Source organism: Mya arenaria, chromosome 9 (assembly GCF_026914265.1).
Source record: "Mya arenaria isolate MELC-2E11 chromosome 9, ASM2691426v1".
NCBI lineage: Eukaryota > Metazoa > Mollusca > Bivalvia > Myida > Myidae > Mya > Mya arenaria.
Genome location: NC_069130.1, coordinates 26,061,011 through 26,083,031, shown reverse-complemented (window position 1 = coordinate 26,083,031; position 22,021 = coordinate 26,061,011). Strand labels below are relative to the sequence as shown.

The 22,021-nt window shown below is 35.2% G+C and overlaps 2 protein-coding genes across 2 annotated transcripts; one reads left to right on the top strand and one right to left on the bottom strand.

Moving 5' to 3' along the window:
- Nucleotides 1-14,238: 14,238 nt before the first annotated feature.
- LOC128245886 (uncharacterized protein K02A2.6-like) lies at nucleotides 14,239-18,291 on the bottom strand. Its single transcript, XM_052964107.1, has one exon. It carries the CDS (start codon nucleotides 18,289-18,291, stop codon nucleotides 14,239-14,241), a length of 4,053 nt encoding a protein of 1,350 aa, XP_052820067.1.
- Nucleotides 18,292-19,437: 1,146 nt separating this feature from the next.
- LOC128245885 (uncharacterized) lies at nucleotides 19,438-21,701 on the top strand. Its single transcript, XM_052964106.1, has 3 exons — nucleotides 19,438-19,505; nucleotides 20,958-21,183; nucleotides 21,483-21,701. Exons 1-3 carry the CDS (start codon nucleotides 19,438-19,440, stop codon nucleotides 21,699-21,701), a joined length of 513 nt encoding a protein of 170 aa, XP_052820066.1.
- Nucleotides 21,702-22,021: the final 320 nt, after the last annotated feature.

Genomic DNA, 22,021 nt, shown 5'->3' with positions numbered 1-22,021 from the left:
TTCAAACATTGCATATTTTTAACATATTGTAGTGATATAGACTGACCTGGGCATTAACTATTTGTATTATTTAGAGTTTGTCGGACATCTCGCAATACCGAATGAGCACGTCCACCGGACGATAGACATACTTCTTGAGAGCATTGCAGAGGTCCAATAGATCATACTTATTGAAAGTACAATCAGCGTAATAAGAGCCACATATTAAATAGTCATTTGAGCACTAAAGGTGGTACAATAAAGCAGAAAGTGTGCACTGTTAAATATATCCCCGAACTGGGCACAAATAGGATCTAGTGTGTTTTAGTATTGCACCAAGCTTCCAGGTAACAGATTGAAGTCCAGCCTCAGGCGCGTTAAACTCCTATCCATAATACAGTAAGATAGGTAATAAAGGGGAGGCCATAGCCCCACTGAGTCTGGACGTTTTGACTGGTGGTATGTTGCTAAGGGAACACGAGATTCAACACACTCTCGTACGTACTAGTTCCTAGCTACCTCAGTGAGTATATATATATATATATATATATATATATATATATATATATATATATATATATATATTTGAAAACATTAAACCGTATTATGTTGACACAGTTCTTTTTTATCTGATGTGACTGGTCATTTAACAAAAAATGAAATCATTATCAGGGAAATTAATTCCACTGCTTCTCGCATGAGTTGCTAGAATTACAAGCGCATGCAATATCTCATAAATGCTAGCGTTTATCGGGTGAGTGTCTAAATAGACAAGAGCATTCAAGATAGCATATATACTGGCAATTCTTCGATTAAAAGCTAGATTGACCCGGACAAACTAGATCGCATGCGTGCTAGGTCTTCGTGAATTAACTGCTTAATTGACCAGAATGTTCACGATCGCATGAATGCACCTACTGCTTGGATGAATTGTTAGATTAGCAAGGCCATTCAAATTGCATAAGTGCTAGCTTTTCTTTTATGAGTCGTGAGATTGACGCCGCATGCAAACTCGCAAGAATGCTAGCTGTTCGTGTATAAATAGTGAGGACATTCTAGATGGCATGAATCTAAACGCTTTATGGATGCATTTCTAGAAATATAGTTCATACACTGTGCGTTTATAGTAATCTTATTGTTTTGCAACACATATTCATTTTTATTATGTTTTTTTTTAATTTGATCAGTAGGATAATACCTGTGAACATTTTAACTTTTAGAAAAATAAATAACATCCCTTGGTTCAAACTTGATTGAAAAAAATACTGATACAGCAAAACATATGTCAAAATAATAGTTTGAAATGAAAACAGTAAAAAATACGTAATATTGTTGTAAATTAAAGAATAAATGCTTAATTTTCACACCTTTCTATTATTCATATTATCGTAGAAAAGTATTATTATGTTTGATGCTGATTTATTCATTCAATTAAAAAATGACCATTCCTCAAAAACAAAATGCGATCTTACAGCGAAATCAAGATATCTCTTCTACATCTATATATTTATATTTTATGTTTCTTTCAGAGTCTTATTGACTATGCCACGTATAGCGGACAGGTGTGCTCGGCAGACGGAGACTGTCCCTACGCCATGTGCTGCGTATTCCACCCAGACAACCGGCGACAACAGTCAACAGGGTACTGCCGAAACTTCAAACAACTCAACGATACCTGCAATATAGTCGGTAAGGAATTGAGAAAGAACTCTTAAAGCGGTGAGTTTTATTGGCGAACCTTTGCATTTTCCAAAAGTATTTTACCCACGCTGTTAAACGTTGTTTTACACTCTGACAGTTCAAAATGCCCTTGAATATCTTCTCACCTTAACGACCAAGGTTCGATTCCCGGCCTTGGCGCATGTAAGTTTGATTTGCGTCCACCAAGCCGAACAAATGGGTTTCCTCCGGGTCCTCCGGTTTCCCCCACAAAAAAAGACCACACTCTTTCGTTAATTGTGCATACGAAAGTGATTAATATAAATGGTGTAAAAATATGTCTCACAATCGTTGTAACATACATAAGTTTGAACTAAATTGAACATCAAATATATTAAACACTTATTTATCAATTATTATAAGTAAATGTTGTATGATCAGTTGTAAATGTTAATATTTCTATAAAAAATATTTCGCTTTCCATAAGAAATATTTTGCTGACCATTGTGAATAAAGAGATACAACTGTAATGGTCAAGTAGAACACCTGTTGGTAGTAGTTCTAAAGGAAATTAACCTCTTATTTGCTACGTAACTGGCCATAGAGAAATACATTTAAACCCGGTCTGCCAGACACCTGTCACCACTACAGCTTCACGGGAGGCTAGCTGCAATGTTTGCAGAGCGAGGGCAACGTTCATGGACACTCTATGTTTACAATATTTGAGAATAAAGTAAACCGTGGAACTTGTTATATTGTCATCTTACCTTCTCTAGGGGAAATACCCATCCCTCCTGACCTTTTGTATGACGTACGTATGTATAACGATATTGTGTGTCGAACGTTTGCACCATTAATGTGTTTTGCTTCATCAAAGCTCTCGTTCCTCCGCACTCCTGTCCGGACAAACGATGTACACATGTCACGAAACTATGTGTGTCGAACTACACTTTCAATATTTAGATGATTTGCTTCATTTACTTTATTCCGGCCTGTCTGGTCGTAGAACGTACGTACGTAATGAAACCATGACTCATATCAACACCAGTGTTTCAAATTGTTTAGATCAGAAAAACAAAATAGATGTGCAATTGTGTGTACGTTCGTCACAAAACCCTGTGTTCCGAATTCCACTTACACCATCGGGAGGACTGACTTCAAACTTCAAACTTGTTCAATTGATCGTGAAGGGATATTTTTCTGATGCATCTTTTTTATCAACAATCATTGCATTTGATTTTTAGGTAAATTATTGAGCACGATAAATATATTGTGTATACATGTACTTTTTAAAGTAGCCTATTCTTGTTGCTGAATCAGTACGTTTTCATGTTTATGTCTAAGTCGATTGTTACGAAGCGTTAGACAACAGTGGTCAACATAATATTTTGTTCCACGATAAGGCAGACTACTTTTAATATTTGTAAGTTAATCAGCAGTCGGCCCTTATTCGTTTTAATGAGGTAAATCGGAGGATATAAACAGTGTTGGTGGATATTTTACACAATCTTTTTTTTGCGACCACTAAAACGTTAAAACTTGTTATGAGTACACAAAGCAAATGCTTATACGACGGTGCCGCATTAAACCATTAGCCATTGTCAGCTCATAATTAACAACCTTTTAACAATTACTTAGTAATATATAACCGCACTCCAATATACAATTGAGGTAAATAGCTTTCAAATATTAATAAACTAAGAGTTTTATGAGGAAGGATGTACTCATACACAGCTTTTTCTATGTTTAATCTATATTGATCTCTTATGATATTAAATATCAAAGAGAGGTAACACATGAAAATATTACTAAAAGTTTATGGCAATTTAATTGATTTGTTTCTTAAATAACATAATGTATTTCGGGGAATACTTTAATATTATTCAGACTTAACATTTTGTAACTTTAAAATATCAATTAACTTATTGTTGTATTATTGACTGACTGATTACCTTACTGGATTAATGTAAGCAACAGGACAGTTTCCATGTTAATGGGTTATTCAATGTCAGAAATATTTTATACCAATTTCCTTTCGAATAATTTTCTGAGAGTATCTAAATTTGTGAATTTTACTGTCCAGATTGTCTTAGACAACAAGCATATATATTATGTACAAGAAAATGAAAACACTTCATGATGGTGACATTTTCTTTTCTTTAAAACGAATTCAGGTTGAGTTATTTATTTTTTATCAATATGAACAAATACCAAACATAAACCAAACATCCATATTAAACTATCCGCCGTATGGAGTTTAATAAAGGATAAACTATTATGCTAAACTTCATAAGATCGGATATAGTTCCTTTTGAACTGAACCAATAATTTTCGAGTAGTTGTGTTAAATAGTACATTTTGAAATGCTTTTATTTTAAAACGATTTTGAAGAACTTTTTATTTGCTATCAGCTTCTTTCAAATAACAGTCATATATGATAAATGAACTAAGCAAGCTGACTTTAAACCATGTTTACAAGTATATTATAGTTTTAGTCAATTTTATAACCTAAAATATATCAAACTTACCTTTGTTTTAGAAAACTTCATGTATAGCACTCAAAAATTGAACATTTAACAAAAAAGGTATTCATAATTTTCTTCTTAATTGCAACTTAATACCAAAAGGACAACCATTCATCTTCAAAGGAAATAAATTCAAGTTTGTTGCTTAAATATTATGGAATAACTTTCAGCCATTTCAACAGAAAAAATACATTGCTTAACAGAATAAAATAAAAAAAAAAATAAAAAAACTTTACATCTTTGTAACCTTTTCCGTATGTTAAAGTGCAGTTAACGTGTAAAAAAAGTCCCAAAAAATAACTTCACTTTTATTTGAACTATAAAGAAAGAAAATGAGGTCAGGGTGAAAACGTGCTCGTCTTTGTCGGGCAGTGCTGCGATAATCAATAATTGTCCACCCGTCATCCCGTGCCGCGATGATCTGACGGGTGCATATGATGATAAGTTTGGTGGAAACGAAGTTCACTGGTTTAAACTTTCTATAACAAGAAGCTTGTGTATAATTTTCATACTTTAATAATATCTTAATAGTTTGAATATATCATGGTCATAACAATCACATTGTTAGCTAAACAAACATTTTGTTTCCCAATAACATATTGGCATAATATCTTGAAGTCAGGTAGCCGACCTTGACCAAGGTTACAAAAATGTAGTAGAAAATAAGTGATTATAATTCGAATATGTTCCTTAAATACTAACGGAATCTGGAACTTAAAGTGTAGTATTCCAGAGTTCTGATTATATACAGTAAATAATACAAAATGCTAGTCTCATTACTGATATTCAGACAACAGTAGTTTTGGAAATTTAAACACTGATAACAAGTTATTATGCTGATTCGATGTTCGGTAACTTTGCATCACTAATCGATCATGCTATTATGCTGGCTTTAGAAGTCCAACATCTTAGATTGATTGGATTTTCTGTCCTGCGATTTAAAATAGGAATCCTTAAAACTTGATGCATAATTTATATACTGCTATCTTGGATAACCCATACATACATACTTTTCAGCAAATTATATTACTCGTTATATCCCCAGTATTACCCGATTTCTATAGTGATGAGATACATCATAACAAGTATTATGACGTGACTGAGAGCTTACAGTGCTGATGCAAATCACAATGAATGTTTCAAAGTTTTAATAGTCTCCACGATAAGTTCTATGGAACACCGGTAGAAATAAATCCTATAATTTCATCATAATATTCTTGTAGCACATGTGTATAAGTATTATAAATTTGTAACACAAAATTTTTACCTTATTTAAGTGTTCCTTATAACATTATTTGTAACATAAGTTAAATGTCTAAACTGTTCCTACATTATATTTTTCTAATACAAATTAAATGTCCTTACTTTGGTAACACACAAAATGTAATGGAGCACCTTACAGTTCAAAGTCTAGAATACAAGTGACCCTAAGGATTTTATATCAAACATATTGTTTTTTTTAAAGTTATAGAAATAACAGGAATCTTTGAAATCTCAGGCTTAGCTATCAAAGTTTGCCTAGCTAAATTTATTATATTATAAATATTTAATTTCGTATACATGTTTATTTTTAATACCTTTCAAGAAGTGATTTTAGCGCCTTCTAGATCATAGATCGACAGAGATATGCTTAACAAACCGTTTGTTTTAATGACACCTCCCTGACAGTAGATAGCAATGAGTTGCTTTCAAATAAAACAAAACTAAGGTAAAGCTATGTTTTGATAATAAATACATTCTTGATTCTATACATTATTTATCGTTCTAGAAACTTATTCGTGTATTAATCCTATATTTATAGATATATGTATAAGTGCATTGCTGTTTACTATGATCCGTCATGATTGTGGACTTTAATCTGTAGCTCATAACCGTAATGTAACATTATACTTTGATAGTGTTAATGCAATAATAAAAGAATAATGAAGGATATTGAGTAGTGTGTTGGGAATGCTTTAATCAACATCATCTACTTAAGCACTAAGCCATATTCAACCAAAGGAACATCCATTGTGTGGACATCTATTCACGGGTTTCTTTTAATTAAAGTCGTATTCCAGCCATATTGATCGACTAAAATCATTGCTGCAGAGACGGAAAGAGGTGTTTTCTTATATTGGTCTTTTGATAGCTTTGAAAATAATCTGTCATCAAAGACATCCAATTTTCAACAGCAATTCAAAGATGTGCAAGTATTAATTACGTCACCGTTTAACGAACACGTCATAAAAATATTATGAGCGTAGTACACTTGTATAGATGCTTGCATCTCTAATCAAAGAAGTCAAGATAGTTGTTTACAACAAAAAAATAATCTTTTTATAGAGTTAATTATTGGACGAACCCAACAGCGCCCAATGTAACCATGACCTTCTTCTTATGTGTCAATGGCTAAGAGATTTACAACACAAACAAAACGGATTAATTGCAATTGGCCATGGAAACTTCTCTTCTGAAACTACGTGCCCATTCTAAAATTATTCTCCAGAAAAGCAGGGCTTCAATATGGATTCCAGATCTTGTGGCTTTTCCTCTGCTCTGATTATCTTAAAATAAAAGTATCTTTAAAAAGATACACGGTCGTGGTAAACCAGTGGGATGACTAGTTACGAATGATTTGAATGTTCGACATGTAAAAGAGACTGTTTTTGGTTTAATTATTGTTTGGTAATTGTCAATGTTTTTTTTTTAAAAGGAATATCATAACCTAGCAAAATATTACATTAGAGTTTTGCTATGCTGATTTATTAGATTTAGAGTAGGGCCTCCATCTATATGAGAAACAGGAATTGAGGGATTGAGTTAACATTCCTTTGGACTATATTGATCTATCTTGAAGGTAGTAAACCAACTTTCTTGTGGCTTGCAATTAAAGCAAAATTAAATATGAAATATCAACTTTAACAAAACATCATAATAAAAAATAATAAAAAATACCCGAAATGACTCTTTGTTGGGTAGGCATTATCGCAAGGAAGCAGGACCGACCAAACACAATTAAGTCCGAACATACTTTTTTAACATTTACTCGTTGTTGGGGAATTATAATATACATTTTTTTAAACAATTAGAGGTTTTTTGAGCTTGTTTTTGATAATTCCTTATTTTATTTGACTTATTGAACAATGACCAATGGGATTTCAAGTTCAAGTCAGGCCAGCAAAAATCTTAATCTAATTCAATTCTCTTCAAAAACAGGAATGTTTTAGAAATATTCGACACATATTTTAGTATAATAAGGCAATCATGATACAGATAATAATTTCCTTATTTGCCAAGAAGCAAGCCTATCTGACTTCGAATATATGGCCGACTTAAATTGAACAATAAGATGTAATAACCCTTACCCTTTGACTAAAGATACTTTGAGTCATAGTCTAGTATAGACCTACGTGGAAGGAGCGGACCGCTTTTAAAATATTGAGTATCTAATTGCCATAAACTACGTGATTTCAAATGGAATTTATGGAACGATTTAGGCGATCCCCTTGTTATGTTGAAACTATTTGTGTGCAAACGTATGAGGAATGTATACATACTTCAACATCGGATATAATACAGTTGTGGCGATAAAGGGCAATTCGATCCCGGTTTTCGTCTCTTATTTTTTGTATATTGTCTTCTTATAAGCATCATGAAAATATTGTTTTTGGTATTAGTAAAAAGAGTTCCATTTGAGGTTATTTGTTTCGCTAAATAGAAACTATATTGTTTCAAGAATTTCAAAATATACTTACTTTGTCAATTCCAATTGTTAACCCTCATCACATTTTATATATTTTTGTTCAAGTGTAGCAGATGCATATCAACTAGACACAACGTTCATTGTTATCGACACATTGTGATGCAAAGTAAAAAAACGGCCCTTTTATTCCAAGTATTTGAGCAATTACTAAACATGACATCTTCCGATTGTATTAAGTCAATCACTACAATTAAACGCTTATATCAAGGCTAAATAATGCTTCGGTGTCAAATTTATAGCTACAATGTTATTGTCTGAGATACTTAACAAAGCTATATTATGGCTGTAACTTTATTTCAAACGTTTGCTGCTTTGATACCACACTTATTTTTACAACTTGGCTGGTATGGTTATTATGTATTTTGTTCACTGAACTTTGATGACAAAATAGTTGATCTTTTTTTTTCAACGATAAAAATTGTCCATGCAATGTCACTCAAGTGTGTTTAATGTCGAAATATGTTTATGTGTTGAATCAATAATTTTCTCAACATTCTCTTAACTGTGGCCCGGCAACTGAATGTTTTTTCACATCACGATATATAAAACATGTCTGGTACGTCACCCATTGTTCTTTTTGGACGCTAAATTGAAAATTGTATAATGTAACAACCAGATAATACTTCGCTATGGGAGTCCCTTCATTCTCGCATAAACTGCTCTGGTTAACGGTATTGGTTTTTGCAAGCATTTAAAAAAGGCAATATTCTATAATAACAACTAGGGAGTTGCTTCTCAGAAGACATGAATAAGAGTTGCTACGCGATCATTGAAAATAAAGAACTTTGTAATGAATAGTTATAAAATCTCTTTTTTCTAGCTGGTATTGCACTTCTGGAGTATACGGAATTGATATGTGCTTGTTATTTCCTGACCTGATTTTAAAGGACAATTTGAAGGAAAAGTGGTAAACTATTTTAATATTCGATGATACATTAATATGGCTTTCAAAGGATAAAGGAAGACAAACTTATAAAAAGCCGGATAAAATGGGTTGTGCATGTGACAAAATGTCACATATTAAATCTGGAGACAAACTCATTGAAAAGTGTTTACCCAGGATCACTCCCTCTCAAAAAGTTATTGTCAAAGACACTTGGCAGATTCTCAAACTTAACATTGCAAATGTTGGCGTGAAGACGTTTGTTGGGTAGGTATTGACTTTTTGAGTATTTATTGAGTATAGCTGCTTGCATTTTAAAATAAGGTGAACTACCTTCAAGTGCATTGTTAGCATGCGTTTCCCTTTCATTTCTTTTATGTCCAACTTGTAGTATTGAACTATAACTACGACGTTTTTGGCAATAACTCTTTAAGCCGTAGAGGTAGCGCCTAATTCCATATGCATGTAAATTTGACGATAGAGTATGATGAAATATTGACATACAATACATTCTTATAAACACGGACTAGTAATTAATTATTTTATTTCTACTAGAAATGCGAGATACACTAATGAAAATAAAGAAACGGTTATAATAGATATAAAATATATTACATGAAAGTCGACAGATTAAATGACGTTTAATAACCAGAAAATTAAGCTATCCCATCATTTTCGTATTAACAGCATTGGTTTTGCGGTATAGTTTTAGCGAGCAATAAAAGAAAAAAAAAATTCTATCAGAAATTTGGAGTCCTTACTCAGAATACATAAATTAGCGTTGCTACGCGAACATTGAAAATTAAGAACTAAATAATTCAATTTAAAAAAGATATATGTTTTTCAACTTGTATTGCATTTCTGCACAGTACGGGATTGATATGTACGTGTTATTTCTCGAATTAGTTTTAATGGACGATTTGAAGACGAGGAGTTAAAATATTTTAATATTGGATAGACTTGTAATACATTAATATGTCTTTCAATGGTTATCTTTCAATGGTTATCTTTCAATGGTTATGTTGATATGGTGTGCTGTTTAATCATGGTATTTAACAAGTTATGATAAAAAAACTGAAGGCGCCCTATTCACATACTAACGCAGAAAAGGGAAGGTGGTCCCATGAAGATGAATTAGGTTCGGTTAAACTTTGGCTTAAGGGAAGACGTTTAATCAAGACAAAAAGTGAAAAAGCCTGATACAAGGGGTTGTGCATGTGACAAAATGCTATATATCAAACTTAGAGACCAGCTCATTGAGAAGTGCTTACACCGGATTACAACTTCTCAAAAAACTAATTGTCAAAGACACTTGGCAAATTTTCAGACTAACTATTGCAAACGTGGGAGTAAAGACATTTGTTGGCTCAGTATTGAATTATTTAGTGGTTGTATATTTTTTGTTTGGTGTTTTTTCTCTGTTTTAAAATTAAAGCATTATTACGAGAGACATATATCGCCATATTAGATAAATATTAACTTTCCATGTTCAACTGATTCTGTAGTTATGGTTATTGTCCTGGAACATTAAAATTTGTAACGTGTATTTCAAAAATTCAAAAAAAAAAATGACCACGTATTAGTACCGATATTAAAATTGGGAAATTCATATAATATTTGTAATATGTTGCCTTCTTCACAATTAGATAAGGACAATTTACTTTCATGGATGCCAATATGCCATTCTATATTCATGCCTTTCATGTTCTCTGTCATTCTTATGTAATTTTTTAACACGGTTTTAGCTAAGGAACCAAAACATAACGTTGAACTTGTAAAAAACCAAAATAAAATCATCCCCTTACAAGTTATCTCCCTTGACGAGCAAAGGTATTTTTCAATACTTTTATCACGTGTTTTATTGAAGTTAAATTAAGCATTGTTATTACCTTACTTAAACCATATAGATGGATTACAAATAAAAGAAAAATATTAATTTAAAGACATCATAAGCTTCACGTTATTCGCACGACAGCATTGATTACTTTACAGCAATGGGAAAAACCCATTGTTCCGAGTTAGGCAACAAGGACTGTCTGAGTTCATAACCTCTCAATCGTCCCAACATAAGGTATAAGCATCATTGTTACTCAAAGAGAGGCAAATGTCTTAAAATTACGATTAATATAGAAAACATGAACATTAAATTCATTAATATCAAGTAATGTTTGGGTTTTTGCAAAGGAACACTATGTTAAAGCAGGAGTTCACTAGGTGGCTAGGGCTCAGTTCAGAGTTCTAAACCTCACATTTGTCCCACCATTACTAAACGCAATAGTTAATACCTTATTTCCATGCATAAATATGTCATACATACAAATCATACAATGCAAGAGAATTGCAATAAACATTTGTCGAACATTTGTATTTTGATCTGTACAACTTTAAGTCAATTAAGCATTATTACATACTTTAACTATTCAACGATTGAGTGAACCGCTATATGTTAAAGTTAGATCATATTGGGTTAAATGATTCACTGTTAAAATATTAAGAAGGGCAACACAAATGAGCGAGCGTGCCATTCCATGTCGCTAAAATTTGACACATTATAATATAACATATTAGATTATAACGTGTTTTTTGCATGTAGGGGACTTAATTATGATGTCATGTTGGTTAGGTTGCTAAGCTGCATTTTTAAGTGAAGAGTCTTGATCCAAATATTGGTACTTGGTGGATACTGAAAGACGATTTAATGAGATGGAACTATAAGCAACACTCATTAGTTAATAACTGATGGAAAGAACAATGTTTGGAAAATCATAATAGTCATAATTGAATGGGTACCAGATGCCAATGGACAAATTATGTATTTAAATAGCATTTTTATATTTATATTAAGCAAAAACCCTTAAACTGGTTTATTAGACGTAAGTTCCTATCCCAAAACAATTATGTATTATTTATTTACTGTCGTCGACTACTTTATTGCATACGTAACAAAAAATGTTAACGTTGATTTGTTTCTGATAAGACTTTCACAAAAGGTGTGCTGAAACGTCATATTGTAGTTCCAACAACTGTTTTGATTTGATTTTTTTTCTTTGCCCTGGATACCTCGGCAACATCATGTGACGTTGTATATGAACATAAATGATGTTGCGTTAATTGTTCAAATAAGTACCCATCCCGATAGTTAGTGGTTGCTTTAGGTGCAGAAGGTGGTTCAAACCCTGACCTCGTCATACTGACGTTACAATATTGTACCGGTAGGTCATTTGCATGGCGCTCAGCATTTAATGGGAAGTTCAGGGAAATGGTATAATCGGCACTAATTAAAGCTGTTAAAATCGAATATTCAGAAATAGCCAGTCACTCCGTTTCTTTAGATATAAGGTTATCCGAATTTTGACATTTAGAAAAACCTAAACATGGTGTTCTTAACAATGGATGAAAGTCAGGCAAGTTGTATCCCGTGTATCGGTCTTGATGTTGAGCAATTTGTAGACCAAGGCCACCGCATCCAAATCACTTATCTCTCTCTCTTTTCTTCAAATCTACAAACATCTGGATTTCATGGGAATTGTAGTTACAAACAGTATATCTCATAATTATTATGGCAAAACAAAATCCATTTTTAAGTCTTGAATGCGTCACGGCGGCTGGGGTAAGCTGCCATGGAATCATTTGATGCGGACAGACCTTCATATACTCTTAAAAAACTTACGAGCTGCATAAATATAATCATCCGGTTTTGATAACTATGGGACTTGATGATAATCAAATTCAAGGATCTGAGCGTCCTTAAAAGATTAATTTGAAACAAACCAAGGTGACATACACATTGACTGACCGGCATCCATTAAACCAGTACAAACCCTTATTTTCTCTCATGGAGGTCGTGTTAGGTTTCAGATGTCATTCATCTTTGTTCAACAAGCATCCATTGGGGTCTTAAGTAATCTCGTTGGGCTTTAACCGAGTAAAATGAAAAGAGTTGATTACTAAATTCTTCTTTATACACTGCAATGGAGATGGGTTAGGTCACAATGCCGTAAATAAGGGCGAACAAACGGATAATGCAGATACATTATTTCGCGCATTTGGCTTGAATAACAATGAAATATCGGAAATGGTCTTTATTGAATAAATAATCAATCAAACAAACACATCCGATCTGCCAAACGGAAGAATATTTTTTGCTGGTTATATAACGTCTAAAATGTGTCGCAAAGTCCGCCAGGTCCGCTGTTTACATTTACCTTTAAACGCTTTAAGTCATGCTTAGTGGAATGTTCATGAGTGATAATTTTCAGTCTATCGTGTGTTTCTTAATTGACCAAAGGAAGCTTTTAACATCAAATAACAGTAATATATAACATTAACATTTTGTGTGTATGAATATAGCTTTAAGCAGAAAGCAAATGTGTCACATTGTTATGATGTGAGTCGTGTGAATAGATTTTCTAGTATTTTTCTCCGACGTATTCGTGTGTATCAACATGATCTACTAGCTAAAGTATTATTCTCTTTTTTATACATCATAGCTCTGAAATAATCCGTTTTAAAGTAAAAATTATGTTAAGTTTTCAGAATTTCTTATCATTGATTTAAGCCCCCAGTAGACTTGGATTCCAGTGAAATCGAATTCTGTGACGGTTCTTGGCGTTTATCCCATTATTTATCGGAAAAGCTATTTTGGTGTTATTTTAATACGATTGCATGTGATATTTGAATGTTTGTGTTTCTCATTTAGTGTCCATTTGGCACTAAGCTTGTGCCTCAAAACAGGGTAAATATTTGATTGTGTTAATACCGGGCTTGTCCCAGTAGTTTTCATTGCATGTTGATGACCTTAAATCTGAACATATCTACGGAAACGTACACGTGATTCTTATTTGTTTGAATACAAATTTCTTCAGCCCCAGATAAGTAGATTTAGTTTTTTGGATGCTGGAAATCCTCACCTTGGCAACGGTCAAAGATAGATAAGTATCATTTTGCATAAATCACAAATCAGATTTGTTTTAAAATAATCATTATCCAATAGTAGTGTTCGTGGAAAAACATTATTAACGTAAAAAACACAACAATTTAGCTATTTCACCCAAAGCCGAACACTATTGTTTTATATTTGTAGTAGTGCTAATGTAAAGTCAACACAAGGGTGAAGGCAAGTACAAAGGGCTATGTCTATTTAACAGTTTAATACACAATCTACAGTTGCATGTTATCCTATCGAGCTATAGTTAATGACTGACGCTGGAGCGTGCCGGGCTCCGCGGGCTCTGGCCAATAACGTGGTCAGTCTATCTATAGTCCGTTCCATAGATATAGAACATCTTCCTCGTTCTGGAATAAAATAAGTAATTGCATTACAAAATGAGATGCTAATACCAATGTGGATTAGTTGTATACATTACATGTAAAAACAATAAATCGTGCTAGTTAACTAACCACTGCTCCTACATTGTTCAAAGCACAGGTAAAGGAAAATGTGCTTATCAGCATTTGATCGCTGATAAGTGGTTAACCCAGTTCTGATCATAGTTGCGCACATTCCTTCTCACAAATCTGCCAGACCGTGTTACATAAGGGGAGCCTGATTCACTGTTTGAATTGCTTGAAGTCGGAATTTGACCTGAGCTGACCGACTGGGGCGCATCTGGGGAAATCGGAGAGCTAGCCGAAATGTTGTAATCTAAAGGCAGGATGTCTGACACAATTTCATTTGTTTTATGTAGAACTTTGCGATTTCGGCGGTAAATTTTTCCATCTCGTGTTTGTACAGTGAATGACCTCGGTCCATTTTGTTGCGCGACTTTTGCAGGAACCCAAATTTTTCCTGTTTGAACTCTAACAGAGTCATTAATGAATATGGGCTTTAATTGCCTTGATGATGAATCGTGATGCTGCTTTTGCTTCGATTTTGTATGAATAGCCGTCTGTTTCACCTTGCTAGCATTCACTATTTGGGGCAATAGAGCTTTGTTTGTGATTGGCAAAACTGATTTGGTTCTGCGACTACAAAGTAGTTGAACAGGGGTGTATCCACAATCTAGTGGCGTATTTCTATATTCTAATAAAGCAAGGTATACATTTTGACCACTATCTCTTGCTTTTTTCATAATTTTCTTCGCAATACCTACTCCGCGTTCAGCCAAGCAGTTACCCTGGGGATGAAGAGGTGAAGACGTTTGATGTTTGAACTTCCATGATTTTGCAAAATCAGCGAATTCTGAGCTCGAAAATTGAGGCCCATTATCACTATGTAAAACATCGCAAATTCCATTGCGAGCAAAATGTGCCTGCAGTTTGTGAACAATCGTACTAGATCGTGTATTTGTCAAATGGTCAACTTCAAAAAATCTTGAATAATGATCAATCGTAAGTAGATAGTCTCTGCCGTCCAAATGAAACAAGTCTGTTGACAAAACTTGGTACGGTCTGTCTGGGAATTCTAGAGAGATCATGGGTTCTTTCGTATTTGAATCTCTGTGAGTCAAACATATAGGGCATTGCAACACGTGTTCTGTGATCTGCCTTTGCATGCCAGGCCAAAACAAACAGTCTTTGGCGCGCTGTAAAGTCTTGGTTACACCTAGGTGACCTGTGTGAACCTGTTTAACCATTTCTACTTGCAGGGATTTTGGAATGAGGAGTGTTTGACCTCTGAAAAATAGTTCATCTTCGAATGACAATTCGTCCCGGTGATTCCAGAAATCGGTTACCGCGGACTCGCAGTCTGACCGCGATTCCGGCCAACCTTGTAGTATAGTCCGTTTCAATACTTTCATGTCATGATCGTCTCTAATAGCCTGTCTTATTTTTTCAAGTCGTGAGTCGGTTACAAGAAGCTGTCTTTTAACCGAATGGACGTGTGTGTCCAAACCTTCAATCAGTGTCGGGTAAGTTTCATTTACTGAGTGCCTTGACAAGTAATCAGAAACGGGAATGTCCTTTCCGCGTACGTGTTCTACTGTTACGTCATACTTTTGCAGAGATAGCAGCAATCTCTGAAGCCTGGGAGGGGCTGCCGACAGGGGTTTTTTCATTATTGCAGAAATCGGTCGGTGGTCACTGTGAACTATTACGTGTCTACCATACGTAAACTGATGGAATCGCTTACAACCAAACACGATTGCAAGGAGTTCGCGTTCAATGTTTGCGTACATTTTCTCAGTATTAGTTAAGCTTTTTGAAGCGTATGCTATGGGCCTACCGTCCTGCCATAAGGAGCATCCGAGCCCGTTTTGTGATGCGTCACATTCTAAGACTAAGGGCTTCTTTGGGTCAAAGTAACCTAGAACGGGTGAGCTTGTTATCGTCTCCTTGACCTTTTCGAACGCGCGTGTCTGCGGCTCATCCCAAAAGAACTCGATATCTTTCTGCAAGAGGCTCCGGAGAGGGGATGTGGTTTCGGCGAGTTTTGGCGCGAATTTGGCCAAGTAATTGACCATGCCGAGGAATGTTTCTAACTCTGCGCGGGAGTCCGGCGTTTTGAGTTTCACAATGGCGTCTATTTTGGCATTGTCGGGTTTGAGGCCATGACTAGAAATGACGTGACCAAAGAAAGGGACTTCTGTCGCTCCGATAACGCATTTGTCGGGATTAAATTTAATGCCTATTTCGTGTGCTCTATTGAGCGCTTTTCGCAAATTTTCGTCGTGTTCTGACCGTGAGCGACCATGTATCAAAATGTCGTCTACTATGGCATGAATTCCGGGCAAGTTTTCAAAGATTTCATTGCATTTCTGCTGAAATATGTCGCCTGAAGATGTGATGCCAAATGGGAGCCTTAGGTATCTATATCTGCTGAAAGGCGTACTGAACGTTGTAAGTAGGGAAGACTCGTGATCTAGTTTGACACTCCAATACGCATGCGTAATATCTAGAATACTGAAATGTGTAGCCCCACATAGCTCTGACGTCACGTCGTCTAAAGTCGGCATTGGGTAATGCGGTCTACGGATTGAGTCATTTAGAGCCTTTGGGTCAATGCAAACCCTAAGTTTACCTGTCTTTGGCTTTTCTACCAAAACTATCGAATTTACCCAGTCAGTGGGTTCGGTGACCTTAGTGACAATTCCGTCTTTGACCATGCGGTCGAGTTCGTCCTTAAGTCGTGGTTTAAGAGCTTCGGGCACTTTTCGCGGGGGGTTCACAACGGGGACTGCATTTTCCTTAAGGTGTAAATTCGCAAACCCTGGAATTTCCCCAACTCCATGGAAAAGCTCTTTGTATTCGGACATTACAGAATCCCTAGTCAGTACTTGGGGCTCTTTGGGGGAGTTTTCTACAGAGTAGGTCAGCTTGATCAAATTCAACTCTAGTGATGATCTGAGTCCTAACAATGGAGGGGCACGATTCTCAACAACATAGATTGTAGCCATGATTGTATCAGATTTGTGGCAGCAGGGAAGACTCACTTTTCCAAGAACCTTGAGAAGGTCGCCTGAGTAAGAGGTCAGTTTGCTGTCGGGGGGCTCGAGAGGGGCACTTAATTTTAGGCGTTTGAACGTTTCATGTGAAACTATGTTGCATTCACTGCCTGTATCAATTTTGAAATGTATTGGTACTTTGCTAGGACCAAGAGTGATGGGAACGAAGGCACGGTCTGGCGATTGTGATAAAGAACGTGTGCTTACCATGTCGATGTAGTATTCCGGTGTGTCACATGAATATCCACATGCACCGTCTACAGCACTAGCGTCAATGTCATGTACAGATTTGTGGTAATTCTGGTTACTTCTGCACATATGTCCAAAATGATTTTGTTTTTGGCACTTGTTACACAATTTGCCAAATGCTGGGCACTGAGTTTTGGTAGGTCCGTGCACTCGTCCGCAATTGTCACATGATTTCTCATATCGTTGATATGAACGTTGTTGTTGGCGCTGCTGTGGTGGTTGGCGCTGCTGTTGGTGGTTGTCTGGCGGTGGCTTACGTCCGTTACGTCTGTGTATGGCGTCCACGGGTGTTGGGGTGACTGGCGGTGTGTCCGTTTGCGTTGACGTCAAATTCATGGTTGCCATTTGAGTCTGGCAGTACTCAAAGCTTTGAGCTATCTGGAGTGCTTTGTCAAGCGTTAGCTTCTCTCCTTCATTGATGAGTTTTTCCCTTATTCTTGAATTGTTCGTGCCGAAAACGATCCTGTCTCTGATCATTTCGTCTTCGTTTGCGTTGAACTTACAGTCACGTGAGCGTAGTCGTAGTCGAGTGACAAATTTGTCGATAGTGTCAGCTCCTTGAACTTCGTTGTAGAATCTGAAGCGCGCGAAAATTGGGTTGAGTTTTGGCTGGACGTGAGCTTGAAATTTCTTGTAAATGGATTTCAGGCTCTTTTTCTCGGCTTCAGTCAGAGTCCACGCTTGATGAACGTCGCGGCCTTTGTCGCCTATCCACAAGAGAAGATATGACACTTTCTCTATCTCTGATTTGGAGCTCAAAGGTCCAGTGAAGATGAGTTCCACGTGTCGCTTGAACCTTTCCCACGCCTCCGGGAGGTTTGTACTGTCCCAATCCATGCACGGAGGTGTAATTCCTGACATATCCATATTTCGCTGTTATGAATTAAGTCCAAATAATGTCAAGATCACTGTCACAGGACTACGTAATTCGTCTATTTTCTGACATCATGTTTTATATTTGTAGTAGTGCTAATGTAAAGTCAACACAAGGGTGAAGGCAAGTACAAAAGGCTATGTCTATTTAACAGTTTAATACACAATCTACAGTTGCATGTTATCCTATCGAGCTATAGTTAATGACTGACGCTGGAGCGTGCCGGGCTCCGCGGGCTCTGGCCAATCACGTGGTCAGTCTATCTATAGTCCGTTCCATAGATATAGAACAACTATGTCTGGGTAAAAATAATAGCATAATTGTATGTTGAAATGGTTCGACTTATGCCTTTGAAGTGTTCGAGTACAACATACCAGCACTTATATGTAACAAAACCTTTCAGAAAGTTATTTCAGCGCTTCAAATCCCATAGTTCAAATGAACAACAGCGATAGGCAAAATAACAAAACACCTATTTTAGTGACACCGTCTTTAACGTAGACAGAAATTCGAAACTTATTTTTTTTCGATCAAACAAAACTATGCTGAGGTGCAGCTGTTACTTTCCGATAATTGTTACATTTATAAACGTATTTGATATTAAAACAAACTATGTTTTTTTATTCATTATTTCTCGTTATAAAATCTAGAAGGCGGATCATGTTGTCAAATATATTTGGATATTGCAGAACAGTGCATCGTAGGGCTGTAACGATTCATCGGTGCATCGTGAAATCGCGATTCGGTACCCGACGATATACTGTATCGTATCGCATTGTAAAAAATCGTGTGTATCGCGTATCGTTAGATTCGTTACCTCGACTTAAGATTTGTATGCTTGAAACACTTTCCAAACACCTTTGCACGATCCGGTCAATTTGTTAATTTTCATTTTTAACTGTCGAAGCAGCGAAAGCCACTTCAGCCGCATTTTCGTAAACAGCAGGTAGAGCTAGCAAAATACGTTACAACTAGTTATCTTACTTATCTTCACCGTGTTTATTTTTCAAACTAAAATGAAAAATGTAAATAAAATTATGAAATGATTTGCATTTTAATTTTCTTTTTTAAATTTGATTTACAAATGATATGAAAAAACTGGAATCTGCGAGCTAGCTGTATGCGAAAATGCGGCTGAAATGGCTTTCGCTGTTTTGACAGTGTTAGTCGTCTGCAAAGACAAGAATGGCGGAAGGAAATACTACCGGTAGTAAAGAGAACAAAAGACAAATAAATAATACTCATTTAATAACAATAATTGGCTCAACAATTAACATTTAACAAAGAGGCAAAACTAAATGAACAATTTTCATTTAATAAAAATGTGATCAACAATTTATGAAAATGGCAAACATTAACAAATAATATTCATTTAATAATCTAGAAAACAATTTACAAACTATTAAAAACATTAAAATATAGATTTGGTAAGGATATGCTCAACAATTTACAAAATAGGCAAACATTAAAGTCCTACATATTTTTTTATATATATATAAGCGTATCGTGATATATCGTGAATCGCATACTCCGTATCGTGATACGTATCGTATCGTGAGTTGAGCGACGATACACAGCCCTAGACTGCATCGGTGTTTACTTTGAACCCTCATGTGTGCACTGTTAAATTATCTGTGGCGCATTTCCGTAAAACTTAATCGTTTTAGTCTTGGAGCAATAGCATTATACTTTTTTAGGATAGATTGTCACTCTTTGTTTATTGCTTTTAACACAATAAATTTGTGCGTGGTCATTTTTTCAAGTGACAGCCACAAGGCTCAACTTAAAAATTTGCTGCAGGAGGGAAAATGGAGATTTGAAAATGGTCTTCTATAAAACTGTTGTTCATTAAAAAAAAACATTCCAAAGATACGATTTCAGAACAATATGGCTTTAAAATCGAACGGCATTTCTTGCCCAATTTGAATATTGCGTTCCAAGTTTTAAAAAAAAAGTTTCAATTGAAAAAAAACGAAACCTGATTCAGGCCGTATTTAATTGGTATGGTTTGAAAGAAACATGAAAAATGATACAGAAAATGTATTTTAGATGATATTTAACTTTGTTTATCACAGAAAGATCAGTAAGAAGAAGGCATGTCTGCACTCATCGGATGAATTTAATTATGGTTATAGTAGATTTTGAGAAATAGTTTTGACAAAAACTTCTTACTCGACTTTTAAAGAAGAATTCCGCATATAATCTATGCGATTCCCTGTAATGGTAAACTAAAGCTTTTATGACAGATCGGTGCCAACGCATTTGACATATGTTCAAACTATGAAAATAGGATAATCATTATATTCTTGAGCACGATATAGGAATATTACAAGTTCATTCAAGATAAGTAGTTTTGTTTTTTGCCATTTTTATTGTTCCATTGTAACAGCGGATACTCAACTAGACACAACTGTTATAATAACTGATAAGTTGAAAAGACAGTGGATAACTGCCGCGTTTATTTCACCACTGCATAGGCAACAGCTTCCAAAAGCATTGAGTCAATCGATACAAAACAAAAACCTGTGTTCGGACAGATAATGTTTCAAATCCAACCGAGAAACTTTAGGCAAAGGGGAACTCGCTAAAAAAAGATGATTCAAATCATTCAAAAAACTAATACTTTGAAAAAAACTCCGTGATTGTTTTGTACTTTCAGGATGTTTGAAGGTCGTCCAGAGCTAATACAAATATTTGGAGCTTTTGACGGTCATGAGTTACCGGCCTTACAACATTTAGGGTTAATACACGAGCACGCGTTACGTGTCATGGCAACAGTGGACGCTGTTGTTACGCAACTTGACGATAGACGCACACTGGCAAGGACTCTTAAGGATGTTGGCCAGATACATCGGAAATACAATGTGCCTAGTGACGTAATTCCGGTAAGATCGAATTCGTAGACTAGTAGTGCATACAGAGTTTAGATGAGTAACGTTTCCAATTTAGAATAAAAGAAATATTGTAGAAAATTCAATGGCTTTTACAAAGACTTATACCTAGTTTTTAGCTTTTTTACTACAAAAGAAATTACTTACCCGAAACGCATATTTTTATTTTAGTGTCAGCCAGATATTATCATAGTAAAAGAGGTATTTATGTACATTACAAATCGTTTTTGTTTATTTTGGTGATAATTCACATGAAATGTATGTAAATTAACTCCATTTCCTTTTACGTTTAGACGATACTTCCGCATTTCCTCATGGCAATCAAGCCTCACATTGATGCCACGTGGTCAGATGAAGTCAGTGAATCGTGGACGGCGCTTTTTGATATTCTCATATATTACATGACAGAAGGAGAGATGACACAGTCTGCGCCAATACACTCTGGTTATAGTGCTTTTCCGAATGTAGATAATCATGAACAAAATTGCAATGGAAGTCGACATAAGTCATAGCAAATGCTAGCCGTTGATTTCGTCTGATAAGACCTCATAATTTCCTAACATTTAAATACCTTTGAGTTGAAGTTTAAATGTACTCCAATGTAAAATATTTCAGAATATTTTTAAAAAACACATCAAATAAATTTTCGGCAATGAGACAAAAAGGAAAATTAGTTAAACAAAGTAAAAATAAAAATAAATATATATAAAATGCGCCGTCAGTAGATTAAATATTGTGTTTTCCCAATAAAATTATTCGTTGATTGGATGCATTTTGACATCGAACTTTTGTTGTTGTTTATCTCGGAGAAAACATGGAAAATCGACTAGAA